The 25,480-nt window shown below is 41.9% G+C and overlaps 1 protein-coding gene across 1 annotated transcript in view; it reads right to left on the bottom strand.

The window, feature by feature from the left end:
• Positions 1-305: 305 nt before the first annotated feature.
• Positions 306-25,480, bottom strand: part of wwc3 (WWC family member 3) — a 41,304-nt gene continuing 16,129 nt past the window's right edge. The window contains exons 2-23 of the mRNA XM_085449392.1: positions 21,684-21,793; positions 21,282-21,482; positions 20,810-20,886; positions 18,040-18,119; positions 14,049-14,178; positions 12,506-12,649; positions 12,267-12,340; positions 10,308-10,556; positions 8,832-8,921; positions 8,013-8,584; positions 7,410-7,530; positions 7,066-7,146; positions 6,889-6,975; positions 5,912-6,107; positions 5,648-5,818; positions 5,047-5,138; positions 4,796-4,943; positions 4,544-4,708; positions 2,529-2,621; positions 2,217-2,447; positions 2,009-2,136; positions 306-1,093 (exon numbers count right to left, since the gene is read on the bottom strand). Coding sequence (XP_085305518.1) covers positions 1,027-1,093; positions 2,009-2,136; positions 2,217-2,447; positions 2,529-2,621; positions 4,544-4,708; positions 4,796-4,943; positions 5,047-5,138; positions 5,648-5,818; positions 5,912-6,107; positions 6,889-6,975; positions 7,066-7,146; positions 7,410-7,530; positions 8,013-8,584; positions 8,832-8,921; positions 10,308-10,556; positions 12,267-12,340; positions 12,506-12,649; positions 14,049-14,178; positions 18,040-18,119; positions 20,810-20,886; positions 21,282-21,482; positions 21,684-21,793 — 3,307 coding nt within the window. The 3' untranslated portion in view covers positions 306-1,026. The remainder of the gene's footprint in view (positions 1,094-2,008; positions 2,137-2,216; positions 2,448-2,528; positions 2,622-4,543; positions 4,709-4,795; positions 4,944-5,046; positions 5,139-5,647; positions 5,819-5,911; positions 6,108-6,888; positions 6,976-7,065; positions 7,147-7,409; positions 7,531-8,012; positions 8,585-8,831; positions 8,922-10,307; positions 10,557-12,266; positions 12,341-12,505; positions 12,650-14,048; positions 14,179-18,039; positions 18,120-20,809; positions 20,887-21,281; positions 21,483-21,683; positions 21,794-25,480) is intronic.

The raw sequence follows: 25,480 nt of genomic DNA, 5'->3' as shown, positions 1-25,480 counted from the left end.
AACCTCTGAAGCGGCGCTGCAGTCGAATTACATCTGCTGCCTCTCCTTGCGTTATGAAAAAACTTCAACAGGATGTTGTATAAAGATAATTAGCTGACACAGCTGCCTGCTTCTCAAGAATCTGCAAATTTAGACTCAAATGGGTCATCGGAGGCTGGCTGTGGTTAGAGAAAAATCTTGTGTAATGCTGTGACACATTTAAAGAAAGCGCCTGCGTGTGCAGAATATGACACCACCTCCATCCTCGCACAGGTTGAATAAATACATTAAAATCCTGCTTTTTGCACAACTGATTACAAGCGAGATACAGATTAATGGTTTTATCTTCACAAGAGGTAACACTGCAGATGTTCATACATTAAGAAAAAAATCTGAATACAGTGTTTCATATATTCATCCATATATTGAAAAGTACATGAAATAATATTAATTTTAATAACAATAAAAGGACAATGACATCTGTAACAAAAGTGGATTACAAAGTGACTTTTTATGCAAATAACTCTTAAGAATTAGGAGACAAATCAGACAATAATTCAATTTTACTGTATGTAAAAACACTGAAGTGCTATTTGTTCAAAGCTACAAAATACACTTAAAAAAAGCAGGAAGAGTTCTTTTTTATTTCCTTCAAGGAAAAGTACTATAAAATAAGTTACAGTACAGTGAATTTGTTCAAACTGACTTTTGTTCCCGTCTTCCAGCCTTTTGTAAGCACAAACAGAAGATAGTCATACAGGAGCAGAGAGGGAGATTGTTCGAAAGTCACTTTCCTCAAAAAAAGGAAACGAGCAGCCGCGCTGTCGTCGATAACTGTGCATCTTTAGTGTGTTTGTGTTTACAATAATCACACAAATGTTTCTGAAAATGTGAAACCTTTGAGCTTTGAGTCTTCATAGTCTGCTGGTCACGTCGCCTGTGGCCTTAGAAGAAATCTTGGTACTTCATAAGCTCAAAAAAAAAAAAAAAAAAAAAAAAAAAGGCACAAATACTTCATGTTTAGTCACATAACACAGAGACGAGCTCTCATACATCGTCAGCCGGCAAAGGAGGTATGTTGAACCTTGGTCTTGTGAAAAAAGCCATCTTCTCTCTGCAGGCAAAGACGACGACTTGTTATAATTAATATGCCGTTTTTAGTAAAAGCTTCCTAATCAGCAGTGATCTTGTGAACTGTGCCGTGTCTCTTTGGTGTTTGACTTTTAAATCAGTGTAGACAAAAGTTCTGTCGTTTTGTGTTTCGTACACTTTGCTGCTTTGACCGTAGATTTTCGGTCAGTTTTGCACAATGTGTCATTTTTGCATTGTGACATTGTGCTGTGTAAGGCTGGAAAAATGCACACATGGTCACCAAATTGGTCCTGAATTGATGGATATTTTTAGTTAGTCCTTAAAGAGCAGGTGGATCAGCAACTTGGAGTGCTGATAAAGCAGGAATGGATCGTCGCTGATCAGTTAGGTCTAGACTTTGATGTCCAATGTGTCAGAGATTTGCAGACGTTATGAATGAAGAAGAAAGATCAGTCTTTGCATGAACTTGACTTATTTGCCAGTAAAAGTTTTAGAAATTCTTCTCCTGCTACTTGTCACATTTCTGATTATTTAAGTCTTAAAGAATTTAATTTAGTGGAACCCACTGTTTGGGCCTGCCATGACTTTCTTCTGATGGAAATAACCACAAATGTAACATTATGTAAGGTTCCCGATTTAAACTATGGATATGTGATATGAATAAAGTAGGAGCTCTGTAGATCTTAAGTTTCTAAACAACAGTCCTCTTCCACGATATCTTTCTTCAGAACACGAGGAAGGAATAGATGCCAAGCTAAATTTAAGACTTCTTCTGGGGTCAGCGGGTGTTCATAGCATACAGCTGAAACAGATTTTAGCTGACTTATATATCACATCAGTTTAACCTGAAGTGCAGCCTCTGCTGACAGGCACAGTAATTTTCCTGGACTTCGGTGCCGTGACTAACAATGTGAAAACTGATCAGTGCATTTCTCACCTGAACGTCTGCACAGGCAGCGGCTCCTTCTGGCTCTGCCCTCTCATCTGTAGAACCTCCTTAGAGGCCTTCCTCAGCCTCCTCTCTGCCGCCTCTTCCTGACGTTGCTCCTGCTTGCTTTGGTTGGCCTGTAAAGCAGCAAAAACTGTCAAACGCTGCTGGGAGAGGCGTATTTGTAAGGGAGCTGCAGCCCACTCGGTTTCCTCACCTGTCTCTGGGCCTCTCTGAGCAGGCATCGAAAGCGCTCGTCCCTCAGCGCCCAGTTGGGGAGCTCGGTGGCCTCCCTGGTCTGCGGCTCCTCCAGTCGCAGCTTCAGCTCTCTCAGGGCGCTCAGCTCCTCCATCAGCTGCCTCTGACGGGTCCTGCAGGCCTGGAGATCCAGCTCCAGGTCCAGGGAGGTGCGCGTCGGCTGCTCGGCCAGGGGGGAGCGGTACGACTGCTGCTCACACACAGACAACTCAGGTAAACGACAAAAAAACCCGTACAGGCACAGGGTGAAAGAGACATAATGAGAACGTACCTGCTTATATCGCAGTGTTCTTCTTTCCAATGTGTTTCTAACAAAAGGCGACTTCTTTGGTAGAGTTGAGCTGTCACTGTCACTGCGATACAGCTGAAAGAAACAATAACATCCACTTTAAGGCCACAGCTCACCCTAAAATCAAATACATGTTTCCACTGCCCCATGGTGCCAAATAATCCAGCTAGATTATTTTAGTGCGAGTTGCCTTATTTTAAAGTGAGCCACACTTAGTAATGTGCAAAACTCTTGAGCCGACCCTAATTTCTTTACATTTTGTTATGAATATGGAAAATATGGCAGTTTAAACTGGCCCAAATGTTTTAGTTAATTACAGACAAGTGGAGACACGGACTTCCCTGCAAGGCTTTGTGCACCAAAAACAGTTTGAACAATTCTAATTAGCTTGAATGTCAATATTTGGTGCGACCACCTTTATCCTTTAACACATCTTGGACTCTCTCAGACCAGCCTTCTGTAAGTAGTGTTCAGGAACAGTTCTCCAGGCTTTCAAGGACATTCAAAGCTCTTCTTTGGAAGAACATGATCCCACACTACTTCAATAATGTTAAGGTCCGGGCTCTGGGGAGGCCAGTCCATTGTTGTTTCCCATCAGATGCTAAATTAATCACATCACTTCGACAAGATTCCCAACACTGCTGACTGAAATGTAGCCTCAAACTACAACAAACCATGGTTTATAGATTTTGGAATAAAATTGGATCGCTCCATAAGTACGATGGCCCTCAGTGATGCCTGTAATTTGGAACACCTCAGCCTTTGCTCCCTGTTTCCCTTCCTTAAGAATGGCTACTTGACAGCCACTCTTCCACTGAGACAACATCTGATGAGGCTTCAGGGCCAAATGTATCTCTCAGGTCCTGTGCCAGGTCCTATTTCTTTCTTTTATACACCGATTTATTTTAGGACTGCCATTTCCACTTCAGCTTCAGGTCCAATTCAATTCAATTTATTTATATAGCACCAAATCACAACAACAGTCGCCTCAAGGCACTTTATATAGTAAGGTAGACCCTACAATAATACCTTCAGAGAAAAAAAACCCAACAACCATATGACCCCCTATGAGCAAGCTATTTGGCGACAGTGGGAAGGAAAAACTCTCTTTTAACAGGAAGAAACCTCCGGCAGAACCAGGCTCAGGGAGGGGCGGGGCCATCTGCTGCGACTGGTTGGAGTGAGAGAAGGAAGACAATGCACTGATGTAGTTTTTTAGGACTGCCATTTCCACTTTATGGACACTTTGCACAGTATTCCAAAAGTTTTCAGCTTATTCCTCGTTCTATACCATTTTATGCAAATATATTGTCTTTGGCATTTTTCATATATTCAATTAGTTTTTCATAGATTTAAGATGCATTTGGTTCTTTACCAAGTCGTGTGTTACATGTAAACAACACTGCTTCGTACTTTGAATTCGGGGCCTTTTTTATGGTTGAATGATTCATAGATAAGAGTTAAGTGTGGCACAAAGGACTAAAAATCATTCATCTCACAAAAAATGTGAGACACTCATTCATGTTTCTTTCCACAAATCATGACCCAGTTAGTCTAAAAACACAAACCTGTTACCGCACTACACCCACCGATCTTAGCGCTGCAGACGAAAGCGCAAATCTACACAGGATGTAAACACTTAAAGTCGTCCCCTCACAGCTGAGCAGAAACTAGCTGTGCACTTCTTTTGGTTGGCAAATGTAGACAGTAGAGAGAAATTAGTTCCGACATGAAACTGCTCACAACAGCGTTTGTGGATTTTATTTGGGTATTTTAGTAACTAGGTCATGATTTCTGGAAAGAGACACAGAGACACAACATTTTAAATACTTAAAATGAGGGGGGGCTTTCCTGCACATTGTCTGCACATTAATCGTGCACGGCCTTTTCATCCAGATGGATATACAGCATGACAGGAAAGAAAGATGAGAATTACACTACACATCTTATATTCGTATCTATATGCTGTCACTTTTATAATAAAATAAAATACTCACCCTGCACACATACTGATTCCGAGCGCCCGGTGAGAAGGTCTGGGAGCGAACGATGGTGCTACCACGCATGAACGGCGAGGCGTGACCCCAGCGGCCTCCCCGCTCTTTAGGTCGGACTCGCACCGGCTCCGGGAACATGCCTTCTGTCATGGTTGCCTTTTCTACCTACAAAAAATGTATGAACAGAACTTTTAATGCCAGATTTTTTTCCCCCAATAAGAATCTCCTCACTACCAAAGCGTCACCTCGTACCTTTATTGTTGAGGGTTTGCAGACTGTCTGGTCACAGCGTCCTCCGGTGGTGATGCAGATTCCCTCTGCACACAGGCCCTCTGAGCAGGGAGCGGCGAATGCAATGCTGTTGCTGCAGCCGCTGTCCACTGACTCCGCCTGCCAACTCCTGAAAAATGCACCATCCTCATAAAGGTACAAACATGACAGGGGCCAAAACGATGTATTTATTTGTCAAAGCAAAATCTAGCCTGAGAGGAGGATAATGTCACCTTTCCGACGCTGCCTCCCCAGGCTCGTCCTTCTTCTCCCGCTCCTCCAGGTGGGTGGGGGTGTTGCGTGACAGCAGATTGCATGCAGTGTCCTGTAACATCACATTTTAATCCCTCAAAAAAGATCTTCAGTCTTTCATCACTCCCCTCCCTCTGACTGCTGAGGCTGGAGCATGCAGGCTGACTTGGCTTCTGACACACATTCTTGTCAATTACGCACTTGAACAAGCTACACGCCTGCAGGCCATTGGCTACAAGCTGCTATTCAACAATGGGAATGTGAATTTATCCAAAAGAATTAGCAGGATTACAACTTACAGGATCCAGTGAACAAAATTAGTTTACTCAGGCTCAGCTCTTGGAACCACAGGCTGCGGCTTTATTGTGGATGTAGCAACTGTAATGTCAATCTGGTTTATATACGCGATTTGACACCTTAATGTTTTGTGCAAAATGACTATTTGGTCTGAATTCTCCCTGACCAGGTCCTCCAGACGCAGTCACACAGCCAAAGTCTTTGTTTTTAACTGATTTTTACCTGAGCAGCACCGTCCAGCTGCTTCCTGACACTGCTGTTATTGACTAAATAAAATATGTTTACCATGGCTCCGGGCCTTTGTTCGTCAACCTGGCCATCCTGGTGTCTGCGTTGGATGACGTTCCTCTGTTCAGGCCTTTGTGACTCTGTCCCATTCAACATCTGCACTCGCAGCCAGTGGTAAACCATCTCTGGGCTCCCCTCACAATCTGCCAGGCTCACCTGGGCTTTACCCTGCAGGCAAACACAGGACATTTTAATCTGAACAGCTGTAACCCCAGTCTCCACCAGCAGTGAGGTTATGGTAGCTGAGCCCTTCAGACCCACCAGCAGCTCTTCCTGAGCCTGAGGTCCCAGTGAGCAGACAGACAGCTGCAGAACGCACACCGCCAGGGCGTTTGCTGGGACAGGAATGCGGAAGCCTTCGTTGAAAGTCATCTGGGATTGTGGCTCCAATGCTGTACAACAGTAAAACGCACAGGCCCTGCTGCCGTCCAGTGAAATCAGGTGCACCTTCACATACCTGAAGAACAACGCATGAAAAGAACAATACTCAGACTTCTACTTAATGCAAATGAGTGTCCTCAGAGTGCTGAGACAGAAAAGATTCAGAGTGTTGGCTCAAGTAAAAGGAACACTATAGGAAGAAGGAAGTTTCTACTCCCTTTGTCATTGAGTCTGCCTTTACATTAAACAACTATTTTAAAAATGGGCTGTTCTAAAGAGCTCAATAAATTCCTCTGTGATATGATGCAACATATCAGTTTGTGAAATTTCTTCCCCTGATATTCCACGAACAACTGCAGGAGGCAAACTGGAGATAAGTGGGTACCTTTAAACGCAAAGTGCAAAGATCAAGGAAAGTCTAACGAAGTACTCGGACATCCTTTTAACTGTAATGTTTATGGCTGAATACAGCTCGTGCAGTGTTGTTTTGCTGTTGATATTTTATTCTTATTCCATGTAATAAAAACAGGATAGTGAGCCAATGCTCCAGCCTGTGCACCAGGCCTATCATCTCAGTGGCCTGACAGTCTCAATACGAGTTAGAAAAGATATGGGAAATTTAGCTAAACAGATTAATGATTAAAAAAAAAAAAAAAAAAAACTGCATAAATTTTTTAAAAAGTTGACTTTTAAACTAGAAATCCATCAAGTCTGTTCTTTTTAACCTAAACTGGAGTAGCAGCAGTTTCCCTGTGCATCCCATAAACTAACCATCTGATTAATATAGAGTCATCTCCTTCTGCCACTTTAACTCTTCCACAAGTATTTCTTTCATTTTCAGAGCTGAAAGTACTCACACTTTATAGCCGTCTCTCACAATTGACCTATTTAAATTTTTGACTTGTAACAGATGCAGTCGCAGAGACTGAGAACTGGACTCCCACCTGTGAAGAGAGAATACAGTTCATCCAGAGATATTAACGAGGAACGAGCTTTGCCACCCACGCACTGTCTGCACTAACTTGTTTACTCACAGCAGTCCCAGTTGGATCTGGGTGGGCTCGCTCGCAGACGTCAGCTCTTTCACGTATGACATCTCATCAAACTCCTCCGCCCTGTTGGACGAATGGAAAAATGGTGAATGAGCAAAGAGTTTTCCCACTTTACTGGACACAAGCTTTTTGTTTAGTCTACTAAAGGTAGTCAAGCCTCTATGGACAGGATTATAACTACCTGAATTTATAATGAAATGCAATGCCATGCAAACACCACAGTCACAAATTCTGAACGCGTTCTTATTTCGGGTGTAGTACTCTCCTTCTCCACTAGGAGGTGTTAAAGTTTAGCTTTAATACCGTGAGAATGGACCTCTACTCACCTTCTGCCCCAGGCCTCAAACACCCCGCTGTCGGTGGCCAGAGCATCCTCAGAAACACCTGCAGAGACTCTCCTGGCTCTCCTGCCACTTCTGTTGGCACTGTTTCCCCTCAGAGTAACTCCTACAAAGATTTGGAGTTAATTCAATGCATTAGCAGGTAGGCTTTAGCATTTTAGGTAAAATCATATCTTTAGAGTCTCAGGAAGACAGCCTGCCTCAGGAAAAGCAGCTCACAGAATGAGTGAGCTGTTGTCTCTTGCTGTCTTTTACTGATTAGACATTGTGTCATTTAGAATTTCTGCTCTTTTGCCTTTATTCTTTTATTGAGATCATGATAATTACCCACAAACTCAACTTCTTTGGGGTTTCTGTGAACATTTATTATAATTAAATCAAATTAAGTAGCTAAATATCTTGGCAGAGAGTGAATTTTAACTTTATTGAATGTCTACAGTGACGATAAGGAAATGTGCTGAAAGGCAAAACAAGATAATAACAGCAAAACAGAAAACAGCACAGTGACCGTTTTAATCATTTTGACCCATTAATATAACTTTTTTTTGTGAACTCTGAGTTAGGTTTATACAGAGTTTCTTCGCTTACCTGTGGAGGTGAAAGCCGCCTGAGCCCCACTGTCTCTGTGAATCTTGTTATCCAGTTGATGCACAGCGGCCGGGCTGACCGTTTCCTCACTGCTTATCATGGAGGTGTGTGATAGGGTTTGTGACTGCGCCCGCAGCCCCTCTAAAATACCGCGGCCCGCCTGCTCCATGTATTCCTCCGTCATCTGGGTGAGGGGACAGTCCTGAGGGGCAGAGTGGTAGGGCGTGTCCATTGGCGAGCTGGGCGGTGACAGGGAGGAGAGCGAGGAGCGGGAGGACAGCGAAGCCAGGGACTGCGGGGTGTCGTGGGAGCGTTTGGTTTTGCTCTGGGTCAGAGGGTCGGGGGTAAACATGGAGCAGTCTCTTGAGACGGTCTCTGGGGGAAGCAGGTAACGGAGGTGAGGCTCAAGGGGCTCTCCAGCGCCCTCGTGGCGCTCATATTGGGGGAGACCGTAGATGTCACTGAAACTGATGGAGCTGAGGGAGCCTCGGCTGGACGCCAGGGAACCCCGACTGGAGGCTAAAGAGCCGCGGCTGCTGCTGGACGACACGGTCAGAGAACTGGCCGACAGGCTGGAGGCAGACAAGACAAAGGAGCAGGAGAGAAATGGGTAGAAATCTAAATAATGCCTTTTATGAATTCAGTAAATGAAAACTTTATTTATTATAGTTATTTAAAGCTGTCTGCACTTCTGTTTTATTTTGATTACAATTTCACTTTAATTTAAAACTCCCAGTGGTGGCAAAACTACAGAACATGTGACTCATGAGAGAGCAGACACAGACAATGACTGAGGAACTTTAGGAGTGTGTGCTGCACCTTTTCAGCTGGGAGTGAAGGTAGGTGGTGATGCGTGTTGCCTCCTCCAGCTGTCTCAGCAGAACATTCCTCTTCTCCTGCTGCAGGATCCTGTTGGGAGATTCACTTCGATGTATAAGAAATCCAGAGTTCAATGTATGGCATCACATATCAGCCGACAGGCTTGTGTAACAGCTCACTGCGTTTAATCTTACAGGATAAACTGGGCTACGAGGGCACTGGTATATTCCCTCTAGAAGAACACAGCTGCAAACCTAATCTGATAGTGAACGAGATACACTATGTTATGGTTTCATGTAAGGAGAGTTATTTGAGGCATCCTTCCCCTGATCAGCTCATTTTTATACACACTTCAAACCCATTCTAAAAGGTTTTAGTAAATGTTTAAAAACTGTGCGATAAAAAGCTGAAACAAAGCGGGCAATAAATAAAAATATCAGTAACAAATTGTTTCTGCATGGAAACTGTTTTGAGTTTTCTTTGGTTTGTCATTTTTCCAGTGTGAACAAACCACATACGGAAACCTGCTGACAGTTAGTATGTAGTATGGAAATGGACACACAGTCCAACAGCTCACTGCGATTTATGATGATGGATTTACAGCTTTTCATTTTAGTATGTGAGTATATGTGCATCCCCTTGATACAAAAAGAAACCCCACAGGCTGCTAAGTTCACAGACATATGACAGCTATGATGAAGGCAGTGGAGGCGATGATGGGGCAGAGAAGATAATAATTTCCAAATGAGTGTAAAAAGATTGGAAATACTGATGCCCTGTTAACATTTAAACACAATGTGTACCACTCTCAGTTCATACAGTGTCAACAAATTATTGTTCCAAGTACCTTTAATGGATGTAGAACAATATGACGTGTTAGGTAAAGCAAGCTGATTTAAAAAACAAACAAAAAAACAAACAAAAAAAAAAAAACTGGCGGCACTTCACAGGCTCCATTACTCGAGAGGACCATATGACATCTCAGCATTTCCATCTATATGACTTTATATTTTCTTGCTATAAACTTCTTTCCATTTGTTTCTCTGTGGCTTCTCTTGTTTTGTTGTTTTTATGTCTTTCTTGCTTATTCCATAAATATGAAAATGTTTGTATAAAGAGTTGTAATTTGAACTGTGATACACATTTTGTTTACTCGATACACATTTTGTTTACTCGATCGCTTGACTACTGTTATGGTGAGACCATTCACCTTGAGATTATCTTCATTTATGACACAAAGTAACCTTTGGCTTCATTTGGCATCTGTTTGAATGTGGAATGAGTCTTCAGGTGTCTTTATTATTATATATCCAATATGGTGCTATTGGTGTGTTCTGATGATAACTGTTACTTATTAACCCAATATTTATTAAATAACATTAAAGTGCACCTGACTGTAAATTATCACTCTGACAGGCAAATTTAAGATGCATAAACAAATAATACAGTAAGAGAGCACACTGTCATCATTCTCACCTCTGATTGGCTCCCTGGCTTTGGGAGCTCTGTGCCCTCTGCACCTCCTCCTCCAGCCTGGAGCGCTCCTCCTCCAGCTCCAGCAGCTTCTCCGGCAGGTGCTGCTGCTTGCTGACATGAATGATCTCCTGCAGGAGGGCCTCCTTCTCGCGCAGGAGTTGCAAGAAGTCCCGGTCGCGGTCTGCCTCGGCCCGCCCCGACCAGCTCTCACTGTCCAGCTGTGCTAGCTGGTGCTGTATGCTCTGCACCCTGAGAGAGGAGCGGGAAAGATTACACATGCTGTATAAACCCTTTACATTTTTACATCGTAAATTTCACGTTCACTTTAAATTCACATACCATGATTAAGAAGAAATTAAAAAAAATCAGTCTTTCAGACTCAGAACTTCATGATAATAGTTGTGGTTTAAAGTTTACATACACTCACATTCACAACCTCTGTGGCCCCATATTAATATTTTTATGAGCGACTGCTGAATAAATGCTACCTGCAGCATTATGTACAGCTTCTGTTTACTCTGCACAAGTGTTTATAGCAACACACGTACAATCGGCTCCACTTAACACTGCACACTTGAGCCCTGCTGACGCTTCATGCTGTGATTTATAATGACAGCATTCAGTGTCTGTAATTTCTGCCCGAGCTACCTGCTGCATCAGCGAGTGCTCTTACAGGTGTATACGATCCAGATGTTTGCTCAGAGTTAATTGGGTTCTCACAGAGTGATTTCTCAGCTTGGATGAAATAACTGTGTTTATGTGAGATGGATTTGAGACAGAGTGACTCAGTGACAGAGCATGCAAGTTTCCACAGGTCTCCCCCCTCCCTCCCTGCCTCTCTTCCCCTCCTGATGTCATGGTTGGCACTACAGCTGCTGGGTCACAACAGCAACATGAATCTTTTTTTTTTTTTTTTTTAATGTGTATCGAGCCAAAGTAATAACTCAGGATGTTGCTGCTGTAACCTCTTTATAGCTGGAAGACTGTCTGACCAGGAATCATTAGACAACACAAACATCAGAAGTTTGTTCTAGATTTTCTCACCGTCTGTCATTTTTGTGAACTGGGTCATATAATTTCCACTGTAATTTAATTTTCTTATAATAATGACACATAGTTTGGATAAGGCATGACCTGAGTGTGAAAGCAAAACCGATTTACTCGTTTAACGACCCTCTCCTATGGCCATGAGCTGCGCAATCCGCCAGAACAGCATCACAGATACAATTGACCTAAATGAGCTTCCTCATAAGCGTGTCAGTGCATATAGGCACGTAGGGTTGGTACGCAGTACTGGGACACATGACGACATCAGCTGGATTAGCTTCTGATTTCAATGTTTCACTTTAATCATTGATATGATTTTGAATCCAGCCTTCAAACAGTTGAGAATTTCCACTGACTGCTGTCACATCATCACATTTGTCCTCAGTGAATTAGTGAGAGATGTTCCCTTGATTTTTTTGAGAGATCCTGATATGGTGACCAACTAACACATAGATTTAACCGAAGTGGCCTGAGTCACATTTACAGCCCAAATTACTGGACGAACCTGTGCTGAATTCGTAAGCACCCTTTTTTTTTTTTTTTTTTTTTATGTAAAGGAATTCCATGCTTTATCCAGTGTTGATTTTGCCAACATATAAGTTGGTCTACGCTATAGGGTGAGCTGGGATATATTTAGCCAAACAGTGTCTATATTAAATCACCCTGCGGAGAAACAGGGTTTGACATGGAGGCTGGCCGTGGGCAGTCCTCTCCCTTTGGCTGTGTGCACAAAGGCAGCACACAGTCAGCAGCAGCAGCGTGGCCAGGCAAGAATGTGACCACCCAGCTCATTCTGCCGGCCAGACATCGCTCAGCAGCCACGTCCACCGGGCGCAAATACTATTCATAACACATCCTCCCACTGCTGGTGTGTCATAGTAGTACGAATAACAAACAGCCAGGCACACTTACTTTTTCTTGGCTTCCTCGTACTGCCAGTTCAGTTTCACTTTGTCCACCAAATATGAGGAGTCTTGGGAAACATACTGAAGAGAAATAAGGCAATGGACCAGATTACACGATACGATCAGATTATTTGGCTTTAGTCACTTCAAATTTATGCAGGGAGTTAAATAAAGTAATACACTCATCATCTGGGATGCTGACTATTAATTTAGGGTGAGACAGGGAGGTGTAGCGGCGTCTCCTACCTCCCCCATGATGTCAGTCTGACAGCCAGTGTCACAGTACTGCTGCAGATTGTCACCCACGGTCCCAGTGCTGTTCGCCATCTCGCTGGCCGAATCGCTCACCGACAAGCTGCTTTGGAAGTTAACAGTCAGCTTAGCCAGGCTCTGTGAGAAAGAGGACACGTTATGTTCATTTCCAACTCCATATTTATACTCTTAAATAATTCAAACCTTCGGATGATTCAGAGTTCAAAATAATCTTTATTTAACTTATACCGGGATATGTTAGAGATATGACTTCATTTTAATAAACAGTCAAGAGTAGTTTTTGTTCTTTGGGAACAACGGCCTGCTTCTTTCTTATTCACACAGGTGTACTCCGTCTTGCTTCTATTGATTTTCACTGCAAGATGTTAGCGAGACCTGCTATGATGTACGGTTTATGGACAGCGGCACTGTCGAAAAGACAGGAAGCGCATCTGGAGGAGTTGAAGATATTAAAGCTTTCATTGGGAATGACAAGAATGGACAGGATAAGAAATCATTATAATAAAGGACAGATTAGGTTGAGTAGACTGAGAGAAAGTAAGAGAGGCTGAGACAGTTCAGACAGTGGACATATTGGACAAAGGATGTTTAATATGGAGCTGTCAGACAGCGAGAAAAGAGGAAGACCTCAGAAATTTCATGAACATAGTGAAGGAGGTACATGCAGAGGGTTGGTGTGACAGAAGAGGATGTTAGGAATAAGGTGAGATGGATTCAGATGACCTGCAGTTGTGATCCCTAAAAGAAGCAGTCGAAAGAAGAAGAAAAAAGGTTCAAATTTCTTTGGTGGTCACCAGTTACGGTCACTTAAAGATAGCTTGGAAAATGCCCCCACAGCCAGAGTGGTAAAAAATAAAAATAAAATAAAAGTTAACATCAAACCTTCTACTAGAAAGAATAACATAAATACTGAAGGCCAAAGAAGACAAGTCTGAAAAGGTCTGGAGACCGTTTTTTACTTTCTGTTATCAGTGTAATTGTTTATTGTGAATCATGCAGAGTTTGTTTTTACTGAATTATTACAGGGAGTTTTTAGCCAAATTAAATGCCTCCGTTTTAGTTTATGTGAGTAGGTGCTTTAACGTGTTTGTATGATAAACGTTTGATCGTTTGCTTTTTCTTAAATGCCTTGTGTGAATTTTTCTTTTGATAAAGAAAAAAAATATGTCAAAAAGTGTCATCTGCCTCCACTGCGTGCTCAAAAATAGATCGTGATGCTGCCAGGAAATGCATCTGCAAATGTGGTCATCATTATCATCCTGTTACCGCTCGATTATTCACAATTTATTGCTGCGTCGTATATTTTGGTTTGCTGACAAAACCTGAAACTTGGTGGGTGATTCAGATGTCTGGAAATGTGCTTTAATAATAGACAATGAGGCGAAGTAGCAGAGGCTGACAGACACTAGAGGTCAGTATCGAACATGTCAACAACAAAAAAAAACAAAAAAACTGAGAACTTCTGAAGCTAGCAAGTCAACATGATCTTTAAAGAAGAAGGGGAAAAAAGAGACACCTGGATGAGGTCCTGCCTCTCCTTCTCGCCTGTGCTGATGGCCTTCTTGATGCTACGCAGTTCGTTGAAGATGGCTTGAGCCTCGTCCAGCTTGTAGTTTGTCTGACTGGAGGACATCTTTCTGTCAATCCTGGAAGGTAAAAAATACACATTTTATATCTGCTAAGACACTCTTGGCTTTTGCAAAGTATAATGAAGCTCTGATGTACAGCAAGGGCTCTCGAAACATTATGACCGAGTGGCATGTAATGTGGTTTATTTTGATTTTTTTTGTTGTTGTTTTGTAGTTTGTTTGGGTTTTTTTTTTTTTTTTTTTTACTTTAAAGTGGCTGTTACATTCATTGACAGTAAAGGTAACTGTCAGGGTAACTGAAGGCCCATGTGACTAATTCCCTGTGATGGGAGGGCTTTTAGGGCCTTGTTTATGAAGGACAGGAGAATGGGGATGGGTTTGTGTGGCATCACCAGTGATGTGTACACTCCTCTGATTTTTATAAGGAAGAGCCAGCGAAGCGTGAAAGGGAAGCTGTTCAGAATTACTGGTCGATCTACATTCCCACCCTCACCTATGGCCATGAGCTCTGGGTAGTGACCAAAAAAAAAAAAAAAAAAAAAAAAAAAAAAAAAGAACCAAAGGGCAGAAATCAGCTTCCTCTGAAGGGCAGCTGGGATGTTCATTAGAGACAGGGTTCAGGAGTAGAACCACTACTCCTCCAAACTGAAAGCAGGAGGAGGTGGTTTCCCAGCACATTTGATGTGAGGCGTTCCTGGACTTACCAGGAAGAGGGCCTGTGGCAGACTCACTGCATGCTGGAGGGTTTATATGCCTCTCCTGGCTTGGGAATGACTCAATATCCCCATGAAAGAGCTGCAGGAGATGGTGGGAGAGAGGTCTGAGCACAGGGCCCAGATAAGCAGTAGAAAGCTGGTGGATGAAGGGAAGCCTGCTGTGATGGTAACACTAGAATAGTTCAATGTGAAGAGAAATGCCACCTTGTTCTTGTGTTTTGTTTCTTTATCACAGTATGACATGAACTGTGAATTAATTAAATGTATAGTAGTGCAGTCAGCACTCATGGACGCCCCATAAAATGTTAATAAGGGCAGTCTTTAACCCACAGGCCACACTCTGAAAGCCCTGGTCCCAGAGGGCAAACCTTCATGGTTTCAGTATTTTTCCTATGTTCTTAAAAAGCTTAAAATCAAAGATGTTTGAAAAGACATCTGCTGAAAATCAAATTCAATCCAACTAATGAACTGAGCTATGAAGACAACACAAGACAAACCAGTTTTTTTATGGTCCGACGGTTTTAACAAGCTTGTGTTCTCGTGTGTGTTTTTGGAGTTACAGCTTTTTTAATTTGCTACGTCTCTAAGTAGCTTTGCTGCACTGTAACAATGTAAAGTTTCCCTTTATGACCTCCAGGGAGAAAAGTTGCTGCACGGCTGTAGCTAACGTGGGTCCTAATAAACTAAACTAAAGGTATATCAGCATCATGTATGTCGGTGATTTTCTAAGTGAGGTTGAGATGGATATATGAAGCCCGCAAACTGAACATTATTAGTTAATAATATAAAAAGATTTTTAAACAAATATATTATTTTTTTCTGATAATCATTCATGAGTCTTCTGTCATTTTTGGGCTTCCATAGAGGTCGATGTCAGAACTAAAAGTTTAAACTTATGTTAATGTTTTCCAGCATCTTTGTTCATCTTTGACTTTAAGACAGGATAAAACTGAAATGGATTTAATTTCGGACACTAAAAGTAATAAGAGTAATTACCAAAAGAAGCACAAGGATTAAGAATGAGAGCTAATCGGCTCTACTGAACTGTTATTTATCACCAATCTGACTCTTACCTACCTTTACTTTCTTATTTGTATCTAAAGTAGTTTAAAATTAGGAATGAATCTCTCATTCACTTGCACAACAAGATACGGTGCTTTGTATTGGGAAAACTTGTCAGTGGTGAGTAAAGTCACAAAATAATCTGATGAACATCTGAAGTCTTACTGTATTGTATTCATGAATGAGTCAAGTGTTTCTTTAGACTGTGGTTAGTTCAGAAATACTGAAACTGCATGTGACAGACTGGTATAAAGGCTCCGTTCGTTTACTTTCAACAATCAGGGATTGTTTGGGCTCTCCCTGATTTAGCAGGTGAAATCTCTGCGTGGGTTTATCCTACAGATCATGACATTAAAAAATAAACAAAAACATATCACAGTACACCAAATATGACCTATCTGCGCATTTCATCGTGCTTGCAGAGTAAATCTTGTATCCCTAGTCTGTGTGTGTGTGGTTAGGTAGGTGATTGGTTGGTGGGGAGCTGGAAGAGCACAGGACCGTGCCTCCTCCGTTAGTGGACCTGGCACGTGGCCTCCCCTCTCGCCACAACCCGCTTCCTTCACTCTCCTTCAACAGCAGGTACTGTTCATCCACCCGACCCTGCCTCTTCCTCCCAAAACAAGCCCTGCTTTGTTCCCCCCGGCCCATTGGCAGGGCCGAGGAGTTTATAGGTTTATGTGTTTAGCAGAAAACAGGACACTGCCCACCCTTCTGTGCTTGGCTGTATTGAACCGCCCCACCTCCCCCGTGCCGTACAGCATCATATATGCTTACATTTATTTTAGTTCAATTCTTAGAGCTGCTGATTGCGATGTTGGCTACAGAAACAGGTCAGAGGAAGCATGTGAAGCATCCAAAAATTCAGAGAAATTCATCAAGATAAGATGGAGAACAGATGAGACGTCTGTATGGCAAACTGTCCAAAAGATTAAAACTCCTAAGTCCAACTCCTGAATTCTTTAAGTCGAGCTATGAAGATTAAGGAGCAGGAGGGCTCTACACCAGAAACTGTTGGTTTGCTTTATCTGATGCGACATGGCGTGGAGAACAATTAGCTATATCGCTGACAACAGCTGAGATTGGAGAAAAAAAACAACAACCCCAAAACAACAGCCGTAGGGTTCCTCATGGCCTCAGCCCTACCGGGTGACCCAGAGGGAACAAAGGGACGCGCACACACATACACAAAGGCTAACAAAGACATAAACATGCATATGAGCACGTATACACACACGTAAAAAAAATTCAAGAAGAGGATGCGTCTCCGTTTTCTGCAAGCTGTGTATTCTCCTGTCTATTCTGGGAATTACTTGAGTTGTGTATTATCTAAGAGATAAGGGACTCTTTGCCAGGACTCAGGAAGTGCAGAGGAATTTGCTGCCAGATATCTCTGTGTTTTTGAAACTGCTTTCAAGCCCACACCTCCCCCCCCTTTTCACCCCCTCCACCTCTACCCCCCCTTCTCCATGGAACAACTTCCTCTCCAGGCTGAGCCTTGGCTCTCTGCACTCCACTGGTGCATCCTCTTCCTGAGGTGGAGTCCCCTTTTCCATCAAAAACTCCCTCCATTTGCCTTTTCTGAAACATTCTCTCTTTTTTTCTCCTCTCAGAGGTGGAGCTTCTATTTCTAACATGAAATTTGGAGCTGCTTAGAAATGTTCCCAGCACAGGAAGACGCCATGTGAATGTGTGTGAAAAGCAACAAAAACTAGAAGTACAATGAATAATAGAGAAAAGTTACTTTAAATCACAATATATTCCTATTAACTTAAATATCTTCTTTTTCTTTTTTAAATGAGTCAAAGGCCTTTTTGCTTGAAATCTTTGAAATTTGAATCAGTCTTAGGTAAACGAAATCGTGTCTAAACTGTGAGGAGTGGAAACTGTTTTAAAAGATTATAATATTTACATTTGAAAGCTCTGTTCAACAATATAGACAACATAAAAGTGTGGCGAGGAAAGGGAAAAGGTTTTAAAGGAACCTAAAGGATGAGACCAAACATACAGTGTGAGAAAGAATAAAAAAGGGAAAAGGCCGCTGGGTGGGGAGCAACAAGGCCGAGTGTTGTAGGAAGGAGAAAGGCGGCCATGGGAGGAAGGGTGGGCCTGGGACACACAGAGGCAGAGGAACACTCACTCCTGCAGGGTCTCCACTCCCATTTCCTTATACTGCAGCTCCTGCTTCACCTGGGCCAGCTCCTGCTTCAGTCGGGAGAGCTGCGGACAGAAGCGAGCACCGGGTTAGCGTGGCACACAATGGGCTTCTCTCACCACCGACACCGGCCAAAAGTGCCAAGTCACGACTATTCACATACAGGAATGCTCAGCTATGTTTATATAGAGGACCGCACACACACACACACACACACAATCACACACTGAGGCGTTTTGTGCTTGAGAGGGTTTAGAAAAATAGAAATCTATAATTGATATGGTGGCTGTGAAGTGTGACCCAGTTAAAGATTTTTAAAAATATTATTTTAATATGAAATAGGGAAAGGGAACAATTTCAGAGTTACAGAGGGCACGTGAATTTTAATTTACCAAGTTTAGAGACAATCAAAGGTTAGGAGAAGGCCTGTAATACAATATATAGGGAGTCAAGATTTTTTAAAAAGAGGCATTATTCTAATTTATCTGATGTTTGTTGAATTATTTTTAAACACAGAAGCAACAAAGTCAAAAAACTGCAGCTCTTCTAATGGCCACTTGAGGCTGACTCCAGGTTACAGCAGAAATAAACATGTTTAGAGCCTGTTATAACAAACAGGTCCCTATGGATAGTTTCCCCTAAACCTCAACTGCACAGAAGGTCTTTTTTTTTTTTTAATAATTCACCTATTTGAACATATTTTGGGCATAATGTTAGTGCTGTGGCTGCTTTGACTAAAGTTTTCTTGCACTAACAGCTACAGCTGCGAGCTGAATGCAGTACAAACACATTGATCTTACATCTGCCTAATGAGAATCTTCCTGATTTAAGGGCCCTTTTTTCTCCTCGCAATCGTTTCTTCCTCGGTGTGTGCACAAATTCATGAGGGCCACATCGATAAACAACACAAGATACCATTTCCATCCCATAAGTAAAACCTAGAACGATATTCAGATCCTTACAAGGAAGATGATGTTGCTTTAAACAGGCTGCCAACCTGTTCCAATAAATATTGTTCATATCTGGGACAGTGTCAGACAACATGCTGACAACGGGAATGTTAACAGAGGGGAGTTATTACAGTTACCACAGAGCATGCGCTCATTGAACATCCCACTGTTTCAAATGAGGTCCGCCTATGTAGAAGGAATCTCTGTGAAAGAAACAGTTCAGTCTTCAGACCGCTCTAAATTCTCAGTTCCACAAGTTTTTTCTACTCTTGGCTCTCTACGAGCTCAATGAGAATAAACAGCTTTAATATGAGCCTCTCAGGCACACAGCTACACCCGTATGCTGTTAAAACCCTCAGTTTTTAAAAGACAACCAATCAGCAGAAAGTCTGTTTTAAAAGTGGGAGGGGCTAAACAATTCATTCCAGAGTGTGAGCTGATGGCAAAGACAGTATAAACAGGGATGAAGCTTTCTGCCTTCTTTCTGAAGGCGACCAGATGGAGGATTATCTGTGTTATAGAAAGGAAACTCAATGTCTAAAAACCCATCAATCACAAGTCGTTACCCAATGGATGGGCATTTTCATGGTCAGACCCCGCCCCTCACAATCAGATCCGGTCTGCGGCAACTACGATGGAGATGGAGAAAACTCTCATCGAGGCTTCAAAAAAAAAAAAAAAAAAAAAAAAAGACAAAAAGTGACATGACAGTAGCTCGATCCACCTTTTATACTGTCTGTGGGTGATAAGGTGCACCAAGGCCCAGTATAAAATAAACCAAGATCACTGTAAACAGTAAATCATGTAAAGCTATGCTTGTAGAGTCCAAGAATAATAACAACATGGAGAGGGAAATGAACACGTGTATCTTTTAAGGTCATATTAGTTTTTAAATATCCATTCGCTTCCGCTTATCCTCTCCAGGGTCGCTGGAGCCTATCCCAGCTGTCATTGGGCGAGAGGCGGCGTACACCCTGGACAGGTCGTCAGTCTGTCGCAGGGCCAACATATAGAGACACAGACAACCATTCGTGCTCACATTCACGCACAGAGTCACACCTATTAATAATTTAGATTAATCAATTAACCTATCCCCACTAACTGCATGTCTTTGGACTGTGGGAGGAAGCCGGAGTACCCGGAGGGAACCCACGCAAACACGGGGAGAACATGCAAACTCCACACAGAAAGACCCCGGCCTGATGGTGGAATTGAACTCAGGACATTCTTGCTGTGCGGCTACCGTGCGAACCACCATGCTGCAAGTTCTTAATAGAGAGTTACAAGTGGATACAAGAGGTTCCAATCAGTCTAAAACTATTTCATTGATTGCATTGATATTACTGTAATGATGGTGGTCACATAAATTAATCCTAATATTTAACACAGATTATATTGACCTTCATTGATTACCAGGAAATCTGAGTTATCTGGTCTTTAATCACTGTAAATATGTTTATTTATGGACGTTGCCTAATTTGTCAATATAATCTTTAAAGAAACTCAATTTCTCTGATTTGTCAACAGATTTCTTCAGTAACATCAAAATTACACCTTACTCAACACTTCAGGTTAAAATGTTGTTCATGCAGGAGAAACACCCTCGCCCATAGTACTGATCAGAGAGAAATGTCCTATATAACCCCATCAGGGACCTCAGCTTGATCCCTTCATGATCTCATCCTCATCCTCCTGAGGCCCCAGGCCAGAGCCACTGTATCCTGTAGGGGCCACACCCCAGCCCCTTTCTCTGCCCAAAAGGGCCCCTCACTGCAGCCCATTGTTCTCCTGCGATAATGACTTACCCGCTCTCGTCTACAGGCTATTTCCATTTTGATTTGGTCAGGGTCGTATTTCGCGTTTGAGGAGGAGCCAGAGACCGCTGTGGACACACAGAAAGGAAAAGCAGACAGGTTCGAGTTAGTTAGCCGTGATGATTTTAAGGTGTCATCTCTCAGATGCCCCCTGGACACCGTGTGTGTGACAGCTGGCAGGAGTCAGGGTTTATTGGGTGGAGGTAGTTAAAAGGGAGGATTTGGAAAATTTTCTATAGACCTGCACCCCTCCCAAAAGTCTTTAAAGGGATATCAGCAGTAATACATGTCCAGACTAGATAACTGGGTCAGCCAAGGTCATGTTTGGTTCCCATGAGAGCTTCAGGCTCATATTTTTCGCATCCATTTTCATTCCTTTCTGTTCATCTCCTTTGTGCATCTTATTATAAAACAAAATATGGTGTACACTATCAGACGAGTGAAGGACATCTGTGCGTCTTACTGCTGGTGATGGAGCGATTGTCCTCAGAGAGCTCGTGGAAGAGCATCATTTCCTGCTGAGCCAGCTCCAGTCGCTGTTGCTTGACCAGGTATATCTCCTTCTTGGCTTTGAGGGCCTCCTGGGCCACCACAAGGTACTCCTTCAGCATGTGCTCCTGCTCCTGCCGCCATTGAGTCCGCGGGTTCTCAATCTGGGTGGTCTCTGACAGGACGACAAAGACAGGAGTCAACAAATAATTGCACAAAGACATGTGAAACTACAAACTATAAGTACACTGTATTAAAATTCAGTGGGCTTTCACTCTGCCAAGTTATAGTCAAATAAAGTCTTTTTAATACAAGTTGCATTTACTTGTGCTTAATTTTTATGCTGAGGGGACAAAAGCCAAGTTAATGTACTCACTGTTAATGTGGTCAATGTAGTAAACTCCCACTTGTTGGTCATAAACTTCCTCCCACCCGAGAGGCAGCTCATCTCCAACACAGTCGGCGAACGTCAGCGGTTTGGTGATCCTGAAAATTATTGAGAATATTTCAGTGCAAACAATAACCCGCAATGAAGATCATATACAGAATAAAAACATGTATCCTGCAAACTCTCACTTCTTTTTCAATATCAAAACACTGATCAATAAACCTCACTACATTCCCATCCTGTTTAGTTACTCTCATTTAAACATTCATACAAATACATTTTCTGCGTCATTTATTATGTACATACAGTAAAATGGTGTGTTAAGTTCTAATGAACAAAAGCAAACATTTATTCTTTATGTGTTCGTGTGGTTAAATGACCAAAACAGTTGAGAACGTGTAATACGAGAAAAACAACACAATTCAAAAATGCAAAAATACATTTCACAGAAATTGGCATAAAAAAAACATCAAACATCATAACCTGAAATGCACCAATCAAATAGCAAAGTTGCTCGATATACTATAAGTGGTAGCAGGCAGGTGAACCCTACATGGTCAAAAAGCTAAATCTTTCACAAATGTACCTATGACCTTGATACAAAATTTTGCATAATTAGTAGGGGTGGGGGGAAAAAAAAAAATCGATACTGTGTAGTATCGTGATATTTTGTTTGCTAATAATGTATCGATACAGGGACAGCAGAAATCGATATTTTGTTACAAAAAAAGTTTTTGTGCTCTGACTTCAGAGCATGTTGATCCTTTTTCTGAGCAAGAATCCTGACATTCCTTCACTGTCCAAATGTGTTTAACTTTTTTTTGGCAGCAATAAACATGACAGTTTACTTATTTTAATTTAAGACATGTTTTATTTTAATTAAGTTTAGAACTTTTTTATTTAATGTAAAATTATATTTTGTTTTAATTTACTTTCAAATTCTTCAGTTGCTGAATGGGCTGCATAGTTTTCATAAATTGCATAGTTCAGAATAGCTATAATTGTACCAGATGGTTGCATTCAGTTAAGTTGGGCTAGACTGTAGTACAACAATAAAAATGACTGAAATGAGAGAAAGACTGAGTGCGAGGCTTTGATATTAGATAAAATGAATATTGATAAACCTTTATGTACAGAATCTGAATATCGCAGATATTTAAAAAAAAAATCGCAATAATATCATATCGTGCGTTAAGTATTGTGATAATATCGTATCGTGGGATGTATGGTGATTCCCACCTCTAATAATTAGTGCATAGAGCATACTTTACATGCCATAATACCAGTATGATCTGTTTAAGCATTCTTAAACAGATCATATGCACAATACAGTCCGTGACTCCTCTGCACCATCGCTCATGACCCACTGCCACATGTCAATAGCACCTTTAAAAATATATTTACTAAAAAACATTTATGACATGTTCAGTATTTGTTTTACCCGCCAAAAAACACGTCTTTCTCTTCCCTGACAGATTTTAGACAAATGAATATGAATCATGAGCTTCAGGAGGCTTTGGAGTCAGATATAATGACTTTGAGTCAGTGACCTTCACATGTTTATGAATTTACATTCTATTTGTGGCAGCGGTGAGTATGTGCATGTGTGTACATAAAGTACTTTATTTGTGACAAGTAACTACCTGAGCAAAACAACCAGCTGACACTTTCACGCATCATTACATCCTGTGGTTTAACTCCACATCCATGGACTGCAGCTAGTCCTCGCCCCACTCCACTGGATCTGTAGAGCAGAACAAGGACTAAAACTGAAAGTCCAGGACAGAGAAGTCTGTCTTGAGTCTGCACGACCTGACCAGAGAACCCAACGGTAATTAGAAACACAGGAAGGAAAGATGCCACAGTCAGGTGACTATCACCAACTGCATTTAATAAAATTAAATCTAAAACTAAAACTAGGTATGCAATTTAGCTGTGGCTAAAAGTGAACACTAAATAACAAACATTGCTACAAAAAACTAGCCCCAGATTGAGCTATTATGAGGCAGCAATCCCCCCCAGAGTAAAGTGGAAAATTGACAGACTGCAGCACTGTAGTGGCATCTGTTGTGGCGAACAGAGAAAGCCGAATGTCAAATTGAAGCTGTCAATCCCACCTTCAGCTATGGCCATGAGTTACTGTCATTGGCTGAAAGATGATCCTGATCACAAGTGGCAGAAATGAGTAGAGTAGAAGAAATCAAAAGGGATCAGAGGTTTTTTCATAGTTGCCTCATCTTTTCCAGCTGTTGCAGCATCTTCCACTCTGTAATCTGAGAGTCTCTGAGTTCCTTTACCAATATAACATTGAAACGGTGGTGAGGGCTGACCAACTCGTACACCCATGTACGCGTACCTGTGTGCCTAACAACAATCAATAGCGAAAATGACACCAAAGCAGAGTGAATGCCAGTGGATGTGACATCATATTTACAATGCATCAACATTCACAAGGGCAAAAACAGCGACCATAAACTAGGCTTTAGAGATGGCATGAAGAGTTTATTCATGCAGGAGCAGGAGGGGCTCAGAGAAGAGCTGCTGATACTCAAAATCGAAAGGAGCCACAAAAAAAACACAAAGAACAAGGGCAAGGCGACTGACAGCCTGACACATGATGATCTCTACTACCCTAACAAATCATATCAGTGAGTCATGGAGCAGCAGGTTTGATGACAGCAGTTCATACAGTAGCTAATTTCCATCAAATCAGCACAAAAGGAAAAAGGAGGAACAGCAACCACCACACTATGCTCACAATGCAGACAGCGCATTAGTCCTGATCCTGTCGAGGTATGCATACAATGAGGGGATGGCCCGGAGAGAGACGCTGAGACATTCTGCACAGCATTCCTCAGAGCAAACTCACTTCACCAGATCTCACTACCTCATTTCGGTCAAAGAATTGGCATTCGGATTAAGAGCCAGTTGATGAGTCAATGCAGAATTAGCCCTTCGCTCTCATTGAAGTGACATAAAAACAAGGCGTTCTAACACAAACAAAGCTGTACTGAATCCTAATTGATGATTGGTCACAGGAGCTTACCTCTAATTCAATAAAACCCCTAATCTGCTGCTTAAGTGCAGCTCTGCATGTGTTGTAAGTCAGTATTAAACGTTCAAACATGTGTTCATAAATTATTAGTTAAGGAAGCCTAATATTCAGCTGAGTAGGTATCGAGTTTTCAGATTTGGGGATTCTGTTTTTTCAATGCTTGACATCCCTCTCACTGAGAGCAGTGATTATCATGCTTCAGCTCACCTCACTGTTGCTAAATTAGCAGCTTTGACACTGGATTTGGCCAATTTTCAAATCCCTTTCGACAAATTTTTTTTTCCCCTCCAGAAAACGGTTTTGACAGAAAAAATAATTCGTCATAACATCTTGATGTCCTGGAGCAGGATCATCAGTATCTCTTTCTCCCTGATGTGTTTATTAGAAAAGCTTCAGAACGTGAGAGGAAATAAAGCTGATTTCTGAAATCACTGTACATGTAGCCAAAATCACAGCATAGCCATCGTCTTTAACTCGTGTATGACGGTTATTTACCGTTTATTGCTATGAAAGTTAAGAAGCAAAATGAGATTAATAGAACTGCAACTGGCAACATTTTCTTTGCCTCAGTTTCATAAATGTTTTTTTTTATATTACAGAGACAAGAGAAGCTGAACCTCTGAAGTATTATGTGCGACATTACATTTTTTCCTTATAACTGACCTCTGCTTTCTACAAACACTGACCCAACAAAGACCCAAATATTCCCCTTTGAGAACCAGAAAATGGC

Source organism: Copadichromis virginalis, linkage group LG23 (genome assembly GCF_057382275.1).
Source record: "Copadichromis virginalis isolate Kocher_CV1m ecotype Utaka linkage group LG23, C_Virginalis_male_GT1.1, whole genome shotgun sequence".
NCBI lineage: Eukaryota > Metazoa > Chordata > Actinopteri > Cichliformes > Cichlidae > Copadichromis > Copadichromis virginalis.
Note: the sequence above shows the minus strand (reverse complement) of the source record. Positions and strands in the feature narration are given on the sequence as shown.